At 38.2% G+C, this 17,547-nt stretch overlaps 6 protein-coding genes across 6 annotated transcripts; 3 read left to right on the top strand and 3 right to left on the bottom strand. All coding sequences in view use genetic code 12, as the record gives it.

Annotated features, from left to right (window-relative positions):
* Positions 1–693: 693 nt before the first annotated feature.
* YDC1 (alkaline ceramidase ydc1) lies at positions 694–1,608 on the top strand (the record flags this gene model as incomplete). The annotated part of the gene is made up of 1 exon (XM_001523103.1): positions 694–1,608. One exon carries the CDS (start codon positions 694–696, stop codon positions 1,606–1,608), a length of 915 nt encoding a protein of 304 aa, XP_001523153.2.
* A 418-nt stretch (positions 1,609–2,026) lies between these two features.
* On the bottom strand, positions 2,027–4,933 carry msh2 (the record flags this gene model as incomplete). The annotated part of the gene is made up of 1 exon (XM_001523102.1): positions 2,027–4,933. One exon carries the CDS (start codon positions 4,931–4,933, stop codon positions 2,027–2,029), a length of 2,907 nt encoding a protein of 968 aa, XP_001523152.2.
* A 2,390-nt stretch (positions 4,934–7,323) lies between these two features.
* Positions 7,324–8,793, top strand: ZRT1 (high-affinity Zn(2+) transporter zrt1; the record flags this gene model as incomplete). Its single annotated transcript, XM_001523101.2, has 1 exon — positions 7,324–8,793. The coding sequence occupies one exon, from the start codon at positions 7,324–7,326 to the stop codon at positions 8,791–8,793; it is 1,470 nt and encodes a 489-aa protein (XP_001523151.2).
* A 608-nt stretch (positions 8,794–9,401) lies between these two features.
* On the top strand, positions 9,402–10,826 carry KIN3 (G2-specific serine/threonine protein kinase; the record flags this gene model as incomplete). The annotated part of the gene is made up of 1 exon (XM_001523100.1): positions 9,402–10,826. One exon carries the CDS (start codon positions 9,402–9,404, stop codon positions 10,824–10,826), a length of 1,425 nt encoding a protein of 474 aa, XP_001523150.2.
* Positions 10,827–10,999: 173 nt separating this feature from the next.
* Positions 11,000–11,890, bottom strand: ADE1 (Bifunctional purine biosynthetic protein ade1; the record flags this gene model as incomplete). The annotated part of the gene is made up of 1 exon (XM_001523099.1): positions 11,000–11,890. One exon carries the CDS (start codon positions 11,888–11,890, stop codon positions 11,000–11,002), a length of 891 nt encoding a protein of 296 aa, XP_001523149.2.
* Positions 11,891–12,380: 490 nt separating this feature from the next.
* eaf1 (RNA polymerase II transcription elongation factor SpEAF) lies at positions 12,381–16,489 on the bottom strand (the record flags this gene model as incomplete). The annotated part of the gene is made up of 2 exons (XM_061119571.1): positions 12,381–16,449; positions 16,482–16,489. 2 exons carry the CDS (start codon positions 16,487–16,489, stop codon positions 12,381–12,383), a joined length of 4,077 nt encoding a protein of 1,358 aa, XP_060975554.1.
* Positions 16,490–17,547: the final 1,058 nt, after the last annotated feature.

Here is a 17,547-nt window from a genome sequence, read left to right as displayed (position 1 = left end):
TTTATTTTTTTATTTTTGGCTTTTTGCTTCGGCCCGTGGGACAGCAATGAGCTGAGTAAGGACAAAGAAAATATAGGGAAGGAGGTTAGGCGCCGGACTTATGAATGTCGGCTATAGATAAACTATGGTAGGAACAGACACACCCCTCCATCTTTCCTTATTAAAATATCGTTAGCTTCAACAACGTCATCTTTATTTTAACTCAATCCAATCCAATCTAAATAAATTCAACTCAATTCGATTTATCTCTTTCTTCAACTTTTCTATTTATCAACCCAGTCCTTCTTCAGATTTGAAAATAAAGATAAAAGTTCAATTTTTGCAGATTCTCAATTTTCGTAATCTTTGATTCAGAACCTAGACCCTTTTGGAGATCACTCTACCAAATTCTTATTTTGTATTACTAATTATACATATATATATATATATATATATCCCTCATTGGCACACTAGTAAAGAGATTTAGTTCTGTGAAGTCATTTTTTGATACAAAGTTCACCGACAAAAGAAACAAGTTCACTACACCTTGCTTCAGCGCTTTCAATAATCAATTGACCTCCACGTTTTCATCTGTTCTACCCTTTTCCAACTTTTTATTCATAAAAACTTGCGCCACTGATCCACCACTTTTTATTCAAATTCGATTAATTTAAGTTGAATTAGAAAAAAAAAATATCCCATCCTATCCTACAAATGTTACCTTTTGCTTGGCCATATGCTGAAGAGCAAGCTATCGGTTACTGGGGCAAACCGCTGTCCACAATCGACTGGTGTGAATTGAACTACGCAGTAACACCTTATATCGCCGAAGCAGTCAACACTGTGACGAACCTGGCCTTTATGGCACTCGCCATCTTTGCCATCTACCTGGCCTATTCCAATAAGCTTGAAACGAGATTCTTAATCACTGCATTTGGCTTTTTGCTTGTCGGAATCGGAAGTTGGTTATTCCACATGACGTTGCAATACGAATACCAATTGCTTGACGAATTACCCATGCTATACGCCACAATTGTGCCGTTCTGGTCAGTATATAGCTCCTTCCAACCCAAAAGTGTTAGCATTGCTATTTGGATTGGTATTTTTCTGGCGACTAGCTTGATAACATATATATACTTGTACGTGTACACTGACCCAGCATTACACCAAACAGCATATGCTATACTCAATGGATGTGTCATCTACAAATCGTTGGTCTTGAGTTGGAAACATGTAAATGACAAAAAGATTAGAAAGCAAATGGACGGAATCGCAATGTTTGGTGTTGGGATATTCTTGTTTGGTTGGTTTTTGTGGAACTTGGATATCCACTTCTGTGATCAAGTAAGAATCATTAGAAAAGGTTGGGGCATCCCATACGGTTTCCTTTTGGAAGGTCATGGATGGTGGCATATCTTCACTGGAACTGGTGTTTACTTTTCATTGATTTACGAAGAGTACTTGAGATGCTTTATCACTGGAACAGAACAATTTTTTACCTTGAAGTATTATATGGGATTTTTGCCCGTAGTGAAATGTATAGATCCATATGGATTGGAGAGATACAATGCAGTCAAGAGATTAGCAGAAGTTGATGCTAACGCAGCTAAAAAGGTGAAACAACACTAGACAATTGTATGTGTACGTGTACATGTGTGTTAGTCTTGGTGTTTTTCTTTTTTCGTTTCACAATGTGACACTTGCACTTGCATTTGCATTTGCTTTTGCTTTTGCTTTTGCTTTTGCTTTTGCTTTTGCTTTTTATATGGTCCAAACCTTTTACCCCCATCTCCTACTTTGAACAAAGACCTTGTTTGATTTTACCACATCTATAACATTCATTTTGGTGTATTTTGACCCATTTTTGCTTATTAGACATAAATAGACTAAATATATATAATTTGCTTCAACTGCAACAACAACAACAACAACGGACATACACCTTTTTTGTTTAATATGTTGATCAAAATTATATATTTGTATCGCCAAACCAAATGATAAATACTTTAAAATAAAAACAAGCTTTTGTACAACTCCAATGCAAAATCTATAAACTATTAATTAGCTCCTTAACATAAGCACTCGAATTTCTCTCCAATAAACGTTTCAATTCAGCCGGTGCTTCTTCTGCATTCAAATCCTTGCCTCTCCATTCCTTCAACACTTTTTTCAAATTCTCGACTTCCAACCACAACTCGTCTCTATTTCCACGTAATTTCTTGCCATTGCCTCCATCTTCGTTCCCGCTTACATTTCCATTTCCATCGCCTTTCATATCCTCCAACTCCTCGGCTTTCCTCTTTGCCATTTTTATAATCTTTTCTGGGAAATTAACCATTTCAGCAACGTTGATTCCAAACGACTTATTAGATACCCCGGGTTCGATCTTGTACATCAATGTGATATCATCCTGGTTTTCAACATATGCCACAACATGTAAATTCTCCACTTCCAGCGGATACTTTTTAGCAAGTTGATTAAGTTCATGGAAATGTGTCGCAAAAAGAGTTATACATTTCTTCACTTGGATCAAATGGTCTGAAATGGACCATGCGAGACCAAACCCGTCATATGTTGATGTACCTCGACCCAATTCATCAATAATTATAAGCGAGTTTCTGGTCGCCGTGGCCAAGATCGATGATGTCTCCAACATTTCAATCATAAAAGTGGAAAGACCTTTGAGTTGAGAGTCACCGGCACCAACTCGAGATAAGATTGCGTCAAACACAGGAAGTGTGGGAGCACCATTTTTATTTTCCCCGCTTTTTGCTGCTGCTGCTGCTGCTGCTTCTTCTTTTTCTTCCTCTTCTTCTTCTTCTCTTAGATCATCGGCAGGGATAAAGGATCCAACTTGTGCCATTAAAGCAAGTGTAGCAATTTGTTTCAAATATGTGGATTTACCACCCATATTGGGACCAGTAATGATATTGAAAAACTTGCTTCCTATGCTTATATCATTTGGTATAAACTCGACATCTTCTTGAACCTCCAAAAGTGGGTGTCTTGAATTTTTTACATTAACAACTCTTTTTTCAGAGTCCAATGGGATCATTTTGGGTCTCACATAGGTAGTGGGTGCTAATAATGCTGCATTGGCAAAACTATTAATGACATCAAGATGGCTCAAGTCTAAACTCAATTTTGTAAACACCGACAGGTAGGTTAAAGAGATGGAAATCACTTCGCGAATCAACTCTCTTTGCTTGTGATTATACTCCTCACATGAGTGGGTGTAGACTTGTGCTTGTTTTCTAAACTCACTGGTGGTGAAATACACACCCGCTTTAACTGTTTGGATTTCAATATATTTGCGATTATTTCTCAACACTACCGAGTCATTTCTAGTTAGTCTCATACAATAACCATGGATTTGATGCATTTCCAATTTCAACTTTTTATCAACATCCATATTGAGGTCATCCGCTGCGTCCAAATGCAATTGCTTAATCCTGTCCATTGCCTCGGTCTTTTTTTCATTGATTTCCACGAGTGAAGCATCAAATTCGGGGCGGATATCAAAATTTGAATGAAGATCATGCAAGCCTTTTAGGTCAACTGTTGTTTCGATTAGTTCTTGAAATTTGAGTAGTGCACTATACAGTTTTTTGATTGGCTCGAGCCAAAATTTGTCCACAATCTTATCTTTATCAGTTAAAGCCTCAATTAGTTCTGGAAGCACAAGTACAATTTGGTATAGCCTTACCAAATCTTCTAATTTTTTATTTTCATTGCCATTCTTCATCATTGCAATCGTAAGCTTCTTTAGTAATCTTTTGATATCGGGGATCTGGGTGAGTGCATTTTGAATTGAGACTCTCAAGGTAGAGTCATTTATAAGCAACGCCACCAATGTCTGTCTCTCCTCAATTTCATCAACCAGAGTCAATGGCTGTTTCAACCATTGTGATAATAGTCTCGACCCACCGGCTGTTTTACACTTGTTCAATAACTCAAAAATTGAACTAATGGTGGTTGACTTGAATTCGGGGAATACATTTAATGCTTTCAAAGTTGACGAGTCCAATTTCATAAACGACAGCAAATCATATTTTTCAAGGTGGTAGGCTCTACTTGTTGACAAATCTGTTTGTTCTTCAAGCAAACCCAAGTATGAAATTAGTGCGTTACAACAGGATAAAGAAATTGGGTGTTCTGTCATTTTTATCCCCTTTGCTGAAAAAGCCATTTCCAAGTTGTTGTTGTTGTTGTTGTTGCTGCTGTTGTTGTCATTGTTACTTATTGCGTCGTTGCCAACTTCACCTGCTTCTCCTGCTTCGTCCCCGTGTGCTAATAACTTTACCAAGTCTTGTTCGATATATTTAGTGTTAAACTGAGTTGACGTACTCACCACAATGTTGGAGATTTTATTAATGACCAGCATCAATCTTTTTTCTCCCAAGTTTGGCACTACAACTTCCTTTACACCAAACTGCACGAGCAAACCTTCCAAGTTACTCAACAAGTCGTTATCTTCAAACTCGCACAATCTAATGATGTCTTCTTCGATGAGACAAACGCCCACCTTGTTGCTCTCCCCGACGATTTTCACTGCAGCGATTGATGGATTTGAGCAGTCGCGGAACTCAAAGTCAACTCCATACTCCAGTACCAATGCATCCAAATTACCTGCGGTACCTTTGCAAATCAATTCGTATGTTCGTGAATTGTAGACTTCGACGCGTAATTGCTTCTCCAACAATGTCAACCTCAAGGCATTGAAAAACACTTGTGTTGACATGGTGATGTATGTAACGCCATTCTGGGTCTTGAGTACAGACCGCGTCTTGTAGATTTCATCGGCAATGAGCTCTGCGTCAGAGTCTAGACAGCTATAGTATTCCTTGTTGTGGTCGATGAATCTGATATCATTAGCGTTTTTGCCCTTGAGGTTTCGTATAAAAAGCTTCTCATTACCGGTGCCGGAGAACTTGATATCAATGTTTGACGACATTGTTGTGAAGGCTATGGTGGTTGTTCTACAAAGTAGAGAGAAAGAAACAAAAGAAGCAAAAGAAGCAAAAGAAGAGTTGTAATGATGTAAGTCACGAGGATGCCCAAATTTTTTGGAAAGGAAAGAGAGTGTTTTTGAGAACAAGACGCGTTCTGTACAAAGACAAAATGAAAAGAATAAGCAGCACAAAAAAAAAAAAAAAGTAAATTCTGAGAGTGTGATGGAGACTACTCAAAACAATTTGGGAACGCGGTTTCAGAATTTTTTTCAAAGCGTTTGGTACCTTGCCACGACAATGGAAGGTATACCCAAGCATCTGCAAACGGTTCATCTTTTCCAATTGATTGTCATTTCATCTTTGCTTCTTCCCCTTTTATTTTCAATTTTAAGTAATATTTTTCTGTAATTTGAATAACGTCAATAATATCTACTGTTTATTGGTATACTGATTTTGATACTTTGACTCTATTTGGTTATATGTAATGGCATATCCCTGTCCATACATTGTACGGGACTTGGATGTTTCTTGTTTTTTTGTTTTTGGCTTTCCTCTATCTTGAACAATATGGAATTACTCTTTTGTTTACTATATTCCAATGAGAAAAGATTGGATGTATAAGAGAGTATACAAATTTGAAATGGAAGAGATACTTGTATTTACCACAAACTATTTGAATTCTTGATTAAAGGTTTCTGTTGGTGGAAACAACATTTGTCGTTATGATTGTTCTTATAAAAAATTAGTCAACTAAGAGTTTACTTGAAAAACATGCTAAAAAAAAATCAAAAAATAATAAAAATTTTTTTGAAAAGAGAATGTAATCACACTCCATTCCAATTGCTTTAGGGAATATGTAGATTGATTGAAAAATTTGGTAATCAATCGAATTTAACCTCTGCAGATTGGGTGCCAAGGAGATTTGGTTATAGACTATACCAACTGTTAAAATAAGTTGAATAATTGAAAACTAATAATTTTTATTATCTACTTCATTGGTAGATGGTTATGTTCCGTCCAATGCAACATGGAAATGCAAAATGGACAAATACGGTTTAAAAAAAATAAAGAGTGAAAGAGTGAGTGAAAGAGAGAATACAAACAAGGAGGAAAAACACCTTGGTGGTTGCTGTTCCCCTCACTTTGATGAACTGTACTATTCCCTATGATGTTTTCGCAGCCAAAACATCATCTTATAATAATGAACTAAACAAGCTAAACAAATTTCCAACTAACCAACTAAAGGCATTGCAACATAAGCTTAGATATCACTATGTTTATTACATATTTCATTAGTACGTATCAAATACTGATAATACACCAACCACCTTTGCAAATATTTTTTTTATTTCCTATTTTTTTTTTTTTTGTTTGGACTCATTTCTCAGTATTAGTAGACAAGTTCTTTGTACCTGAAATACACATTCAGCTCCATCTTCCGCTGCTTATTTAAACAACCACCAAGGTAAGGTACGCTTCCCAATTCTTACTTCGACTACCATCACCACCACCATAACCACTACCTTGCGCCAAGTATATAATCATACAAAAGTGCATATAATTCCAAGTTTTAACATCTTGTACCAATTACACTTTGTGTAAACGCCGCTTCCATCAGCTACATTAGCTCTCTTTGCTATCAACTTTTACTTCAATACCAAATTTTATTTTTTTATTTTTTTTTATTTTTCTTCTCCCTCATCAAGCAACAAGGACAAATTGGTTCCAAGAAAAAGTCAAAAGAACCAAAAAAAACATATTACAGAGATTTTGTTTCTTCCTTTTTTTTTTCATATGTATTCCAATCCAAACCAATAACTATTCATCACATCTGGTTCTTGGCAAAGCTAAAGAATAATAATAGTAAAAAGTGAAAACAAACAAAAAAAATATAGCAGCTTCTTTAGAGTACCACCTTGCATGTCAATCATAGAGTCAGCTGGCTATTGAGCACAATGTTAACGAATATGCTGAAAGTGTCAAAGTTTTGCACTTAAACAATAGTGTAAGAGGTAGAAGTAGAATTAGTATTAGAAAAGGATAGCGAAAATGAGACAGAAGGATGAAGAGGAGAAGCAAGTCAACTAGAAAAAGAAAAGGATGAGGATGAGGAAGAGGAGGAAGATTGACAAATAAAGGATTCCGAGTATATATAATCTACAATAAATCCCATTAGTTTCAGCTAGCTTGGTTTTTTTGTTTTTTGGCTAAAGCAGAATTAAATATCCATTTTCTTTTATTGTTCGTTTTTTTTTTCATTAATATAAGGAAGCAAACAAGATAACCAAGAGTCATGAAGATCAACAAGTGCAATTCTATTTGGTTACTCGCTTTGCTAGCACAAACCATTGATGCTTCAAAAAGTTCTTTCAATACCCCTTCCAGACAAAAAATGGTGAGGTCTGAAAATATGGCCGCTGGATTGAAATTTCAGATCCCACAAGATAAGGTGGATGGAAGCTTAATCAACATTGTACAACGTGCTGATGAAGAAGAGCATGACCACGACCATGACCACGAAGAAGAGAAAAGTCACGACCACGAAGATGAAGCAGAAGAAGAAGGGGAAAGTCACGACCACGAGGAAACTTTTTCAGTTACAGGCTGTCATATGCATGGTGACTTACAGTACTGTAAAGACCCCGAAGGAAATGAAGGCTACATTACCCCTACTATTGCTGATGCGCCTACAAACTATACTGGATGTCATGCACACGACAATGAAACTTATTGTATGCACGGCGAGGAGCATGTCCAATTTATTGTCAATTCGGCAGATGTCGAATCAGCGCCATCTTCTTCCACATCTTCTTCCTCATCAAATTGTCACTTCCATGCTGGCGTAGAGCATTGCGAGGATGACTCTATCACAAATGCAGATGCACAAACTTGTGAAGCAGTTCAAAGAGACTACAATATCCCATTACGTATCGGTCTTCTTTTCGTGATTTTAGTGACCAGTGCCATTGGATCTTTTGGACCAATGGTTTTGAAATCCTTATTCAAGATGTCACAAGAAAACGTTTTAATAACAATAATCAAACAGTTTGGAACCGGAGTAGTCATATCGACCGCCTTTGTTCATCTCATGACCCACGCTGCTCTCATTTGGGGTAATTCTTGTTTAAGGTTGAGCTACGAGGCGACTGGGCCCGCAATCACCATGGCAGGGTTATTTGTCGCCTTTTTGATTGAATATGTTGCCTACAGGCTCCTTGGCAAATCAAGAATAAACAATAAAGAGATGCAAGGTGCACACATCCACGATGTCGAGCAAGGTGACAACCATGCAGACTCAATCCAAGACTCAATAGAAAATTCCATTGAGAAATCTCCCGAAAATGTGTCAGCACACTCGATCAATCCACTGGTTGACCCAAGAAAGGAGAAAATCTCAGTAATGATTCTCGAAGCAGGTATCGTCTTTCACTCAATCCTTATTGGTCTCACACTTGCCGTAACAGCAGACACATACTTTATCACCTTGTTTATTGTAATTGTATTCCATCAATTCTTTGAAGGTATTGCACTTGGCTCCAGGATCATTGACCTTAAAACGGCTACCATCGTGACAAAAGTCATAATGGCCCTGGTGTTTGCATTGATTACCCCCATTGGTATGGCCATTGGGATTGGAGTGCTCAACCAATTCAATGGAAACGACAAGTCAACGATAATAGCGTTGGGGACTTTGGACTCATTCTCCGCTGGTGTGTTGTTGTGGACGGGACTAATTGAAATGTGGGCTCACGATTGGTTGTTTGGATACTTGAGACATACCAATATGGTGCACACGGTTTTGGCTATGGCTGCACTTGTTGCCGGCATGCTCTTGATGAGTTTCTTAGGTAACTGGGCATAAATTACTCCTACTATAACATTAATTGAAATAGACATAAAAAAAAACAAGCAAACATGTGGATGAGTGTGAGTGAATGTGAGAAACATAGATTGTGTGTGTAAGCGTGTATATGTAGACGAGAATGTTCAATTTGTTGATTTTGTGCAACTATCCCGCTTTATCAATTGTTTACCTTTGATCCTGTAATTTTTTTTTTCTCTCTCTCTCTCTTCTTCTTTTATTTCGTTTCCTTCCCCTTCACTTTGCTTGATATCTTCGCCAACTACAATCCTTTTCTAACCCCATTCAAAACAATCCTTATTTTATTTGCTAATTTACGAGAAACGTTAAACAACAAAATACTAGAGAGACAAGTTACTAAACACTGATTACTATATCACTCTCAAAACATTTTCATTTTCCTTCTTTTCTTTTCTTTTTTTTTTTTTTCATTTTCAATTCAATAATCATTTTTTTGTCCTGTTTGTTTTGTTTTGTTTTGTTTTGTTTCGTTTCAGTTTGTTTGGTTCTATTTTATTTTTATTATTATTACAATTTTGCTTGATTTTTTTTTCCCCCATTTCATATTCCCAAGACATTATTATGAAGCATTAACCACTAAGACCAACATGAATGAATACGAACCACTTGAAATAATAGGTAAAGGCTCCTTTGGCACCGTGAGGAAAGTGCGCAACAAACTTACTCATGAAATAGCCGTACGCAAGGAGATTGAGTATAAATCAATGAATTCTCATGAACGAAACCAAATCATTTCAGAACTACGCATTCTTAAGGAATTGAACAACAAAAACATTGTTCGATACTATAAACACGACCACATTATTGCACAGAAATGCATTCACATTTATATGGAGTATTGCTCGGGCGGAGACTTGGCCAAATATATCAATGCTACCCGCGCACGGAATGACGAAGTACCCGAGGAGTTCATATGGCAAGTATTGGTGCAGATGCTCTGTGCATTATATCGATGTCACTATGGGTCAGATGCAGAGAAAGTCAATTTATTTTCCCAGGGTGGAAGCAGCCTGCCAAAAAGCAATCGAAACGGACCCAAGATCAATTCGGACTCAGTGATTATTCATCGCGATATAAAACCAGATAATATCTTTCTTCAAGATAATGTTTTCAAACTAGGAGACTTTGGTTTGGCCAAAATGTTGACTACCCAAAACGATTTCGCCAAAACCTATGTAGGAACACCATACTATATGTCACCCGAGGTGCTTATGGATGAACCTTATTCTCCAGTTTGTGACATTTGGTCATTGGGTTGCGTGCTCTACGAATTGTGTAATTTAGTACCTCCATTTCAAGCAAAAACTCATTTACAACTACAATCAAAAATTCGACGAGGCGTGATCCCCAACTTGGCCGAGGGTTATTCCATACAACTAAGAACCTTGATCAAGGAATGTATAACCGTTGATCCCGAATTACGACCAACTTGTTACGATTTGATAAACACATTAAGCGTTAAATTCTTACGTAAAGAAATGGAACTAAACGAATACAATCGGACCCTAACCCTGTTGAAGTATGAACTAATTAATAAAAGCGAGGAGCTTAAGAAAAAAGAACAGTTTTTACAAGTACAAGAATCAAAACTAAAAGAGAAGGAATTGGGTATTGTTCAAATGGAAAATAGTCTCATTGGCGAGTTCAACCTCAAAAAACAAGCATTGGACTTGGAAGCCAAGGAAGTGAGGTTAGGTTATCAAAAGGAGTTCTGGACTGTGGTGGAGAAGGAAGTTGAAAAACAATTGGAAAAACAATCAGAAAAGCAAATTGAAAAGAGAGTGCAAGAACGTATAAATTCGCGACCTAGAGGTCCTCGGCCATTAGATGATATGCGATCAGCAAGCAGCAGCAGTGGCGATGATATCGTTCTACGAAACAAAAACCTTAATGTAGCGGCAACATATGGCGAGCCAAATTTGACAGCACAATTTGCCAGCCCAAAATTCAGAGTCACTGATGAATATGAACGACAAAGAAACACAGAAGTACGTAAATATCGCATAAATTAATTTCAAATAGCATAAGTAATAAACTAGAGAAAACCTTTAATGATTACTGTGATTACAAAATGTTTTTCATTTCATTTCATTTCTTTTCTTTTGTTTTGTATTGTATTTTGATATCTCTTCTTAATTAAGCACTCTAGTTTCCATGCTTATTACCATAACTACTTGTTTATCAATTATTCTTGCCATTTATTACCAGTCAATTGTTTGTACGCCTCGACATACTTTTCTTTACTCTTTTTAGCAACTTCATCACTCATAGCAACACCATCTTTACCATTTAAGCCGTTGCTAGTCAACCAATCCCTCAAGAATTGCTTATCGTAACTATCTTGACCCTCGCCTAGCTTGTAGTTTTCTTTACTCCAAAACCTCGAGGAGTCGGGAGTTAATACTTCATCAACTAAAACGATTTCATCATTTTCGTCTAATCCAAATTCAAATTTAGTATCGGCAATAATGATACCTTTCGTCTTGGCATACTCCTTGGCTTTCACATACAACTCTACTGCTAGTTTCTCAAGTTTACCGCATAACTCTTGGCCAACAATCTGTGCTGCCTGTTCGGGACTTATATTTTCGTCGTGTTCACCTTGTTCGGCTTTGGTACTTGGGGTGAAGATCGGTTCCTTAAACTCTTGACTTTCAACTAACCCACTTTCAACTTTGATTCCGTGCACAGTTCCCAGTTTCTTATACTCTTTCCATGCAGACCCAGTAATGTATCCTCGAACGATAACTTCAAGTGGAATCAATTTCAATTTACGAACAATCAAAGCTCTTCCTTCCAATTGAGAACGGAATGGAGCTAATTGCGGGTATTTCTCAAATAAGTCGCCTTTGATCAAGTGATTTGGAACAGGGAGAAAATCAAACCAAAATTCTGAAAGCTTGGTGAGTATCTTTCCCTTTGATGGAATGCCATTGGACATTATCACATCATACGCCGAAATACGATCTGTGGCAACAAATAATAGGGTCTCTGGATCGAGTTCATAGATGTCACGGACTTTACCACGGCTCACAAGAGGCACGACACCTTTTAAATCAGTTTGAGTCAATGACATTGTATGTTGGTAATGGATGAAAAATAAAAATTAATAGATAACTGTGATGTAGTTGCAGGATTGAGAGAAACGTAGAGTGCTAAATAGAGGGAATGTGCGGAATTTGATGGTTAAAAGTTCTGGTCTCTGTCTTGCTCACTACCATTTACGATTTTGTGGAAAGTTGACTCCTTCTACCATGTCTAAATTAGACAAGTTAAATTAATTTTACAACTAATCCTTCTTCCTAAACTGCAGCCCTCCTCCCCCTTAAATTTTTTTTTTCTCCCCTCTCTATCTCATGTTTATTTCATCTTTATATTTTATTCTCTTTAAAAAAATTATTTGCAGTCAACCCGACTTATCTACGAATGCTTATTACAAAGCAAACACATATTCACTAGTATCTCTTACTCATCAGGTAAATTTGTAGTATTGGTAAACCATGATATTGCTATACAAAATGCTACACTTTCATACATCATAATCTATTTTCTAAAAACCACATTCCTCATTGTTGACTATTATTCATTGGATTCTGATTCATTTGCGGACTTGTTGTAGCACTGACATGATTCAGACCCATACCTGCAGCGGCAGCAGCAGCATCTAAAATTTGCTGGGGTGTCAACTGCGGCGACGTGTTGGGAACTATACTAGATGTCGTAGAATTTTGCAAATGCAGTTGTTGGAGAGGAGGCAGTTGTTGGAGAGGAGGCAGTTGTTGGAGAGGAGGCAGTTGTTGGAGAGGAGGCAGTTGTTGAGGCTGCAGTTGATGTAAAAGAGGCAGTTGTAGAGGAGGCAGCTGTTGCGGCTGACGCAGCTGTTGCTGTTGTTGCTGCTGCTGCAGTTGTTGTTGACGTTGTAATTGTCGACGTTGTTGCAAACTTGCCGCTTGTCTCTGACGTAGTTGCTGCTGTTGCAGAAGATTAGCAAGATACTGCGCCGCAAGTTTCGTCACTTGTTCCTTCGAGAGCCCAGGATTTTGATTTTGTATAGAATTGATAACTGCAGTAATTTGTGCGGGCTGAAATTGCATGCGAGGACGTACTTGCCCCTGACGTTGTTGTTGCAGTTGATGCGGTTGTTGTGGTGGTGGTCTATGCGGCTGTTGTTGCGGTGGTTGCCTATGCAGCTGTTGTGGCTGTTGTGGTTGTCGAGGTTGTTGCAATTGCTGTGGTTGGGATTGACGATGTTGGATTTGTTGTGCTTGTTGTTGCTGGTGTTGTTGTGATTGGGGGCGTTGTTGTTGGACTGCTTGTGGTACAGGTGTAGGGCTCTGTTGAAGATGTGGCGAGATTTGATGTTGGGGTTGACCTGGTTGTGGAAAATAAGGCGTGGGAGGTGATTGATTGACTTTACTAGGCAGGTATTGCGGCACAGTCGGAGAATTTGCATTAATTCGTGCTTGCTGTGCGGCTTGATATTGCTGAGTATTGACTTGTGAGTTTTGAAGTTGGGGCAGTTGCACGTGTGTGCTGTTTTGGAAGTTTTGCAGTTGAGGATAATCAATTGATTGATGTGGCAGGGGATTTTGATGCTGGTGCAAATGCGGCTGCTGTTGCTGTTGCTGTTGCTGTTGCTGCTGTTGCTGCTGGCGTTGCTGCTGGCGTTGTAATTGAAGTTGTTGTTGATGCTGAAGAAGTCTCCTTTGTTTTTCCATCTGCATTAATTGTTGTATTTGCTCATTAGTCAATGGTTTTCCATCCTTTGTTGTTGGAATCTTTATCGGTGCTTGTGAGACATTATTAATAACACCATTTGGAGAGCCATGTTGTGTTGGGGGAATATGAATGTTCTCCGCAGACGATAAAACAGGGGCTTGTGCACGTATTTGATGAGGACTTTGACCTTGCTGGGTTATACTAATCCTTTGCTGCTGCTGCTGCTGCTGCTGCTGTTGTTGTTGCAATTGTCGTTGTCTAAGTTGTTGTTGCTGCTGGATAGAAAGTTGAGACGCAGCTCCCGCGGTCATTTGAGCTCTAGCGGCCTGTTGTAGTTGTGGTTGTTGAGATGGTGGTGGTGGCTGATGTTGAGAAAGCTGCTGTTGTTGTTGTTGTTGTTGTTGTTGCTGCTGAGGATTTATTTGCGGATGCTGCTGTTGAGTAGGAAATTGTTGGGAATGTTGCTGAGGCTGCGATGGACGCTGCTGCTGCTGATGATGATGCTGTTGATGATGCTGTTGCTGTTGCTGTTGATGATGCTGTTGATGATGCTGTTGCTGAAGCTGATGTTGTTGTTGTTGCTGTTGTTGCTGTTGTTGCTGTTGTGCTACTGCAGCGAGCATTCTCTGCCTAGATCCCTCTGCAATTGTCCTATCCCTCTCGTATTTGAGTTTGGAAAGTTCCAAGGGGGTAGGAACCTTTGCAAGATTTCCTCTTTTATCCAGATTCGCGGCCGAGTTTTGTTGTTGACTATTCTGCAATTCATTAGTATTCTTACGATGATTGAGCTTGGCGAGTGCAATCTCTCTTTTCTTCATAGCTTTCCTCATTGCATCAAACATCGAGGCCCATCGAAGTTTTCTGTGCCCTCTCTGTATAGAATCGTTCGCTACACCCAAGGGCGACACACGTCTCTTCGTAGTCAGCTGCGTTCTGTGTGCTTGTTCCAACCATTGTTGAGCATGAAACGAGTAGATACCTTTCATATCTGAAAACTGGAATTTCAGATTCAATTGAATGTACCGTTCAAAACATTGCCATGGTGTACGTCTTTCAATATTGGATTCGTACTTGCGCAACGTGGGTACAGACGAAACAACCAGCATGTGATCTGCAATCAAGTCCCAGTTGAAACAAAACTCAGCAACATAATGTATAAGCCTTTTGTCATCATCTGGAAGCCACACGGTGGGTGATCTAAACTCAATATTTGTCACCAATGGTGGCTTTGGTGGGCGCAAAAAATTGAATTTCTTATGTGATTGGGTACCAAACACACCCTTTTGATATTCAGGAAGTTTATGAGAAAGTGAGACCGAATTTTTGCTCTGGTGCTCTGGTGATTGCTTTTTCAAGATTATCTTGTACCAGTCATTATCCTTCTCGAAAGGGAGAAGTAACTTCGAAACAGAAGTAATGGGTGGTTCTTGGACTTCAAGTTTGCCATCGCTGGAGCCAAAAGCTTTATGAATAGGCAAATTGGACATTATTGATCTTGCAAACTTGTTGAGCTCATCGATGCTGATATTGAGCTTGTTTGATTGACCAGGCTCTAGATCAGCAAAAATGGACATAGGAGTATGATCTTGCGGTTCACTTTTAGCTTCACCTCCAGCTTTGGTGTCCTTGGGTTTTTGGAATGCTTTCAAATCTTTGAAAAACAAAGTTTTTGGAACAATAGTTTTTTCTTCGCTTGATTTATCTTTCTTGACAGTTCTTGATAAGGTCTTGTTTTTAACACTATTTGGTGTATCTGAAACCACAGGATCTCTTTTGGAATCTCTTAGAGCTTTGAAATTGGTAACAAGTTTTCTTTTGCTATCGGACTCCACTTGTTCCACATTATTTGACTCGAGCTTGTTGTCATCTGCATTATCTTTATTGATTTCATTTTCGTTTTCATTATCTTTGACATTTGCTTCGATATCCAAAGAATCTCCGTCGTTCTCCATTTCTTCATCAATTTTCTCCTCCAATACAGCAGGAATTCTCCGCACGACGCATGTTTTTTCTTTACCCAAGGACCAGTATTCCCTTACAGCCTGTGCAATCATTACACAACAATATTTCTTATACTTTGCGCCTTCTTGGAAATCCTCCGCCATCCACGAAGCTTCTCGAAGTAAATTGTCCCACGTAAAGTGTTTTCTTTTCCCCAACTTTGTGTAGACAAATGGATCGTAGTATCTAATCGGCTGTCGCAGAGACCACTTACCTTGTCTTTTCAATTCTTCGATTCTAGAGTAAATCACTGCAACCTTTCCCTCTAATAGAGCCAACTCGTAGTTTTCCGTCATCAATGTTTTGTGACTACCGGGAATCAATTTATTCGAAGGTAATGTTTGGGTCAAATAATATATTTCTGTCAAAGAGGATGCAGCCTGAGGTTTTGTTGGATAGTGCTCTGGAATTGACAACACTTCCAAATCTTCCAATTTTGTAGTGATAAAATCATTCATTTGCTCTTCGGAAACCTGCTTTTGCGATTTGAGGGACATGACCTTGTCTACTTCAACAATTCTAGGAGGCTCATCAATGTGCTCTTGCCCTTGCACCAGTTCATGCCCTTGTTCTTGAACTTGTCCTTGGATTTGCCCTTGAACTTGCCCTTGGATTTGCCCTTGAACTTGCACTGGCACTTGTCCTTGGTTGTATTCTATTCCTTCACGACCATCAAGTTTCGCTCGTTTGATTTGAGGTTCTTGCAGTTGCACTTGCAGTTGCAGTTGTTGGTGGTTGTTAGGGTATCCCATTTGATCCAAAGCAGCTGCGGCTGCTTTTCTTTTTCGAGTAATTGCTGGTGGGAGATACAATGTCAGTTCCAAAGCACGCATAATAGCTGTTTTAAACATACTATCAACACTAGCATCTGGTTCAACTAACAAGGACTTGATCTTTGCTTCATCTTCGACTCCTCTTTTATTAAAATCTTGGATAAAAGGATCCACGATAACATGCATGAGTTCTTGGACACGGTCCTGCCAAGCACTCCTTGGTTGCGTCATTGATAGAAAGTGTTTTAGTTTTTAATTGTGTACTTCCGAGTTGGAAGATGGAGACATAGGAAGATGATCTTGATGTACACTCTTTATGGTTGTACTTTAAAACTTTGTTTATTTTTTTTGTTGTTTTGTTTGTTCGTGATGAACAATTTTTGTCTTTGTATTGTATTGTTTTTAAAGCTTATCATGTGACATGCACATGCAAACCACGTGAATACCATGTGCTACGAGCAAGCCGTTCTTTTAACCCAATTCGGCAATCCCATATCAAAGATAAAGCAAAGGAATTAAAATAATAAAATAAAAAATAAAGAATAAAGAATAAAAATAATAAAAGGAGAAAAAAAAATAACACTCCAAATTGACGATTAGACGGGAAACCAGCAAAAAACACCAAAAAAATTATCGTACCCGCCACCAACTAACAACCTTTACTTTGAACATTCCAAAATAGAAAGAGCAAAAAAAAAAAAAAAAAAAGAAAAGAACAGAACAGAACGGAAAATAAGAACGGCTTAAAGGAGTATCTTACATCATCGTTGTTTAACTGACATTTGAAATAAAAGTAATCAGCTTAAGAAAGTTATCGAACCCACATCTTGGTTTAACACTTTAATCCTCGAATCCCCGATTAATTCATCACCAGATATTAGTAGGGAATAATAAAAAATAAGAACGAAGAGAAGGAGAGATAGAACAGGAAAGCTAGAAAGAAACAAAAATCAGAAAAAGTGAGAAACCGCGAAAACCTGAACGAGGAGAAATATCTTATCTGTCGACATTTAATTAATTACAGCCGTTGGTTATAACAAAATACAACAGCTAAACAATAATTGCAAAGAATTTGAAAAGCAAAGAATATACAAACAGTCACGCGCATACAACCTGACTAAATAAATAGAGTACCAACAACAACTTGAACAAGTTCTTGATACATCTATATCTTTATCTTATATTTTCCTTCTTTGCTTGCCTCAAACTCACAAATTCTTCCCCTTCTTCCCTCTCCCCC

Source organism: Lodderomyces elongisporus, chromosome 5 (genome assembly GCF_030384665.1).
Source record: "Lodderomyces elongisporus chromosome 5, complete sequence".
NCBI classification, from domain to species: domain Eukaryota; kingdom Fungi; phylum Ascomycota; class Pichiomycetes; order Serinales; family Debaryomycetaceae; genus Lodderomyces; species Lodderomyces elongisporus.
Note: the sequence above shows the minus strand (reverse complement) of the source record. Positions and strands in the feature narration are given on the sequence as shown.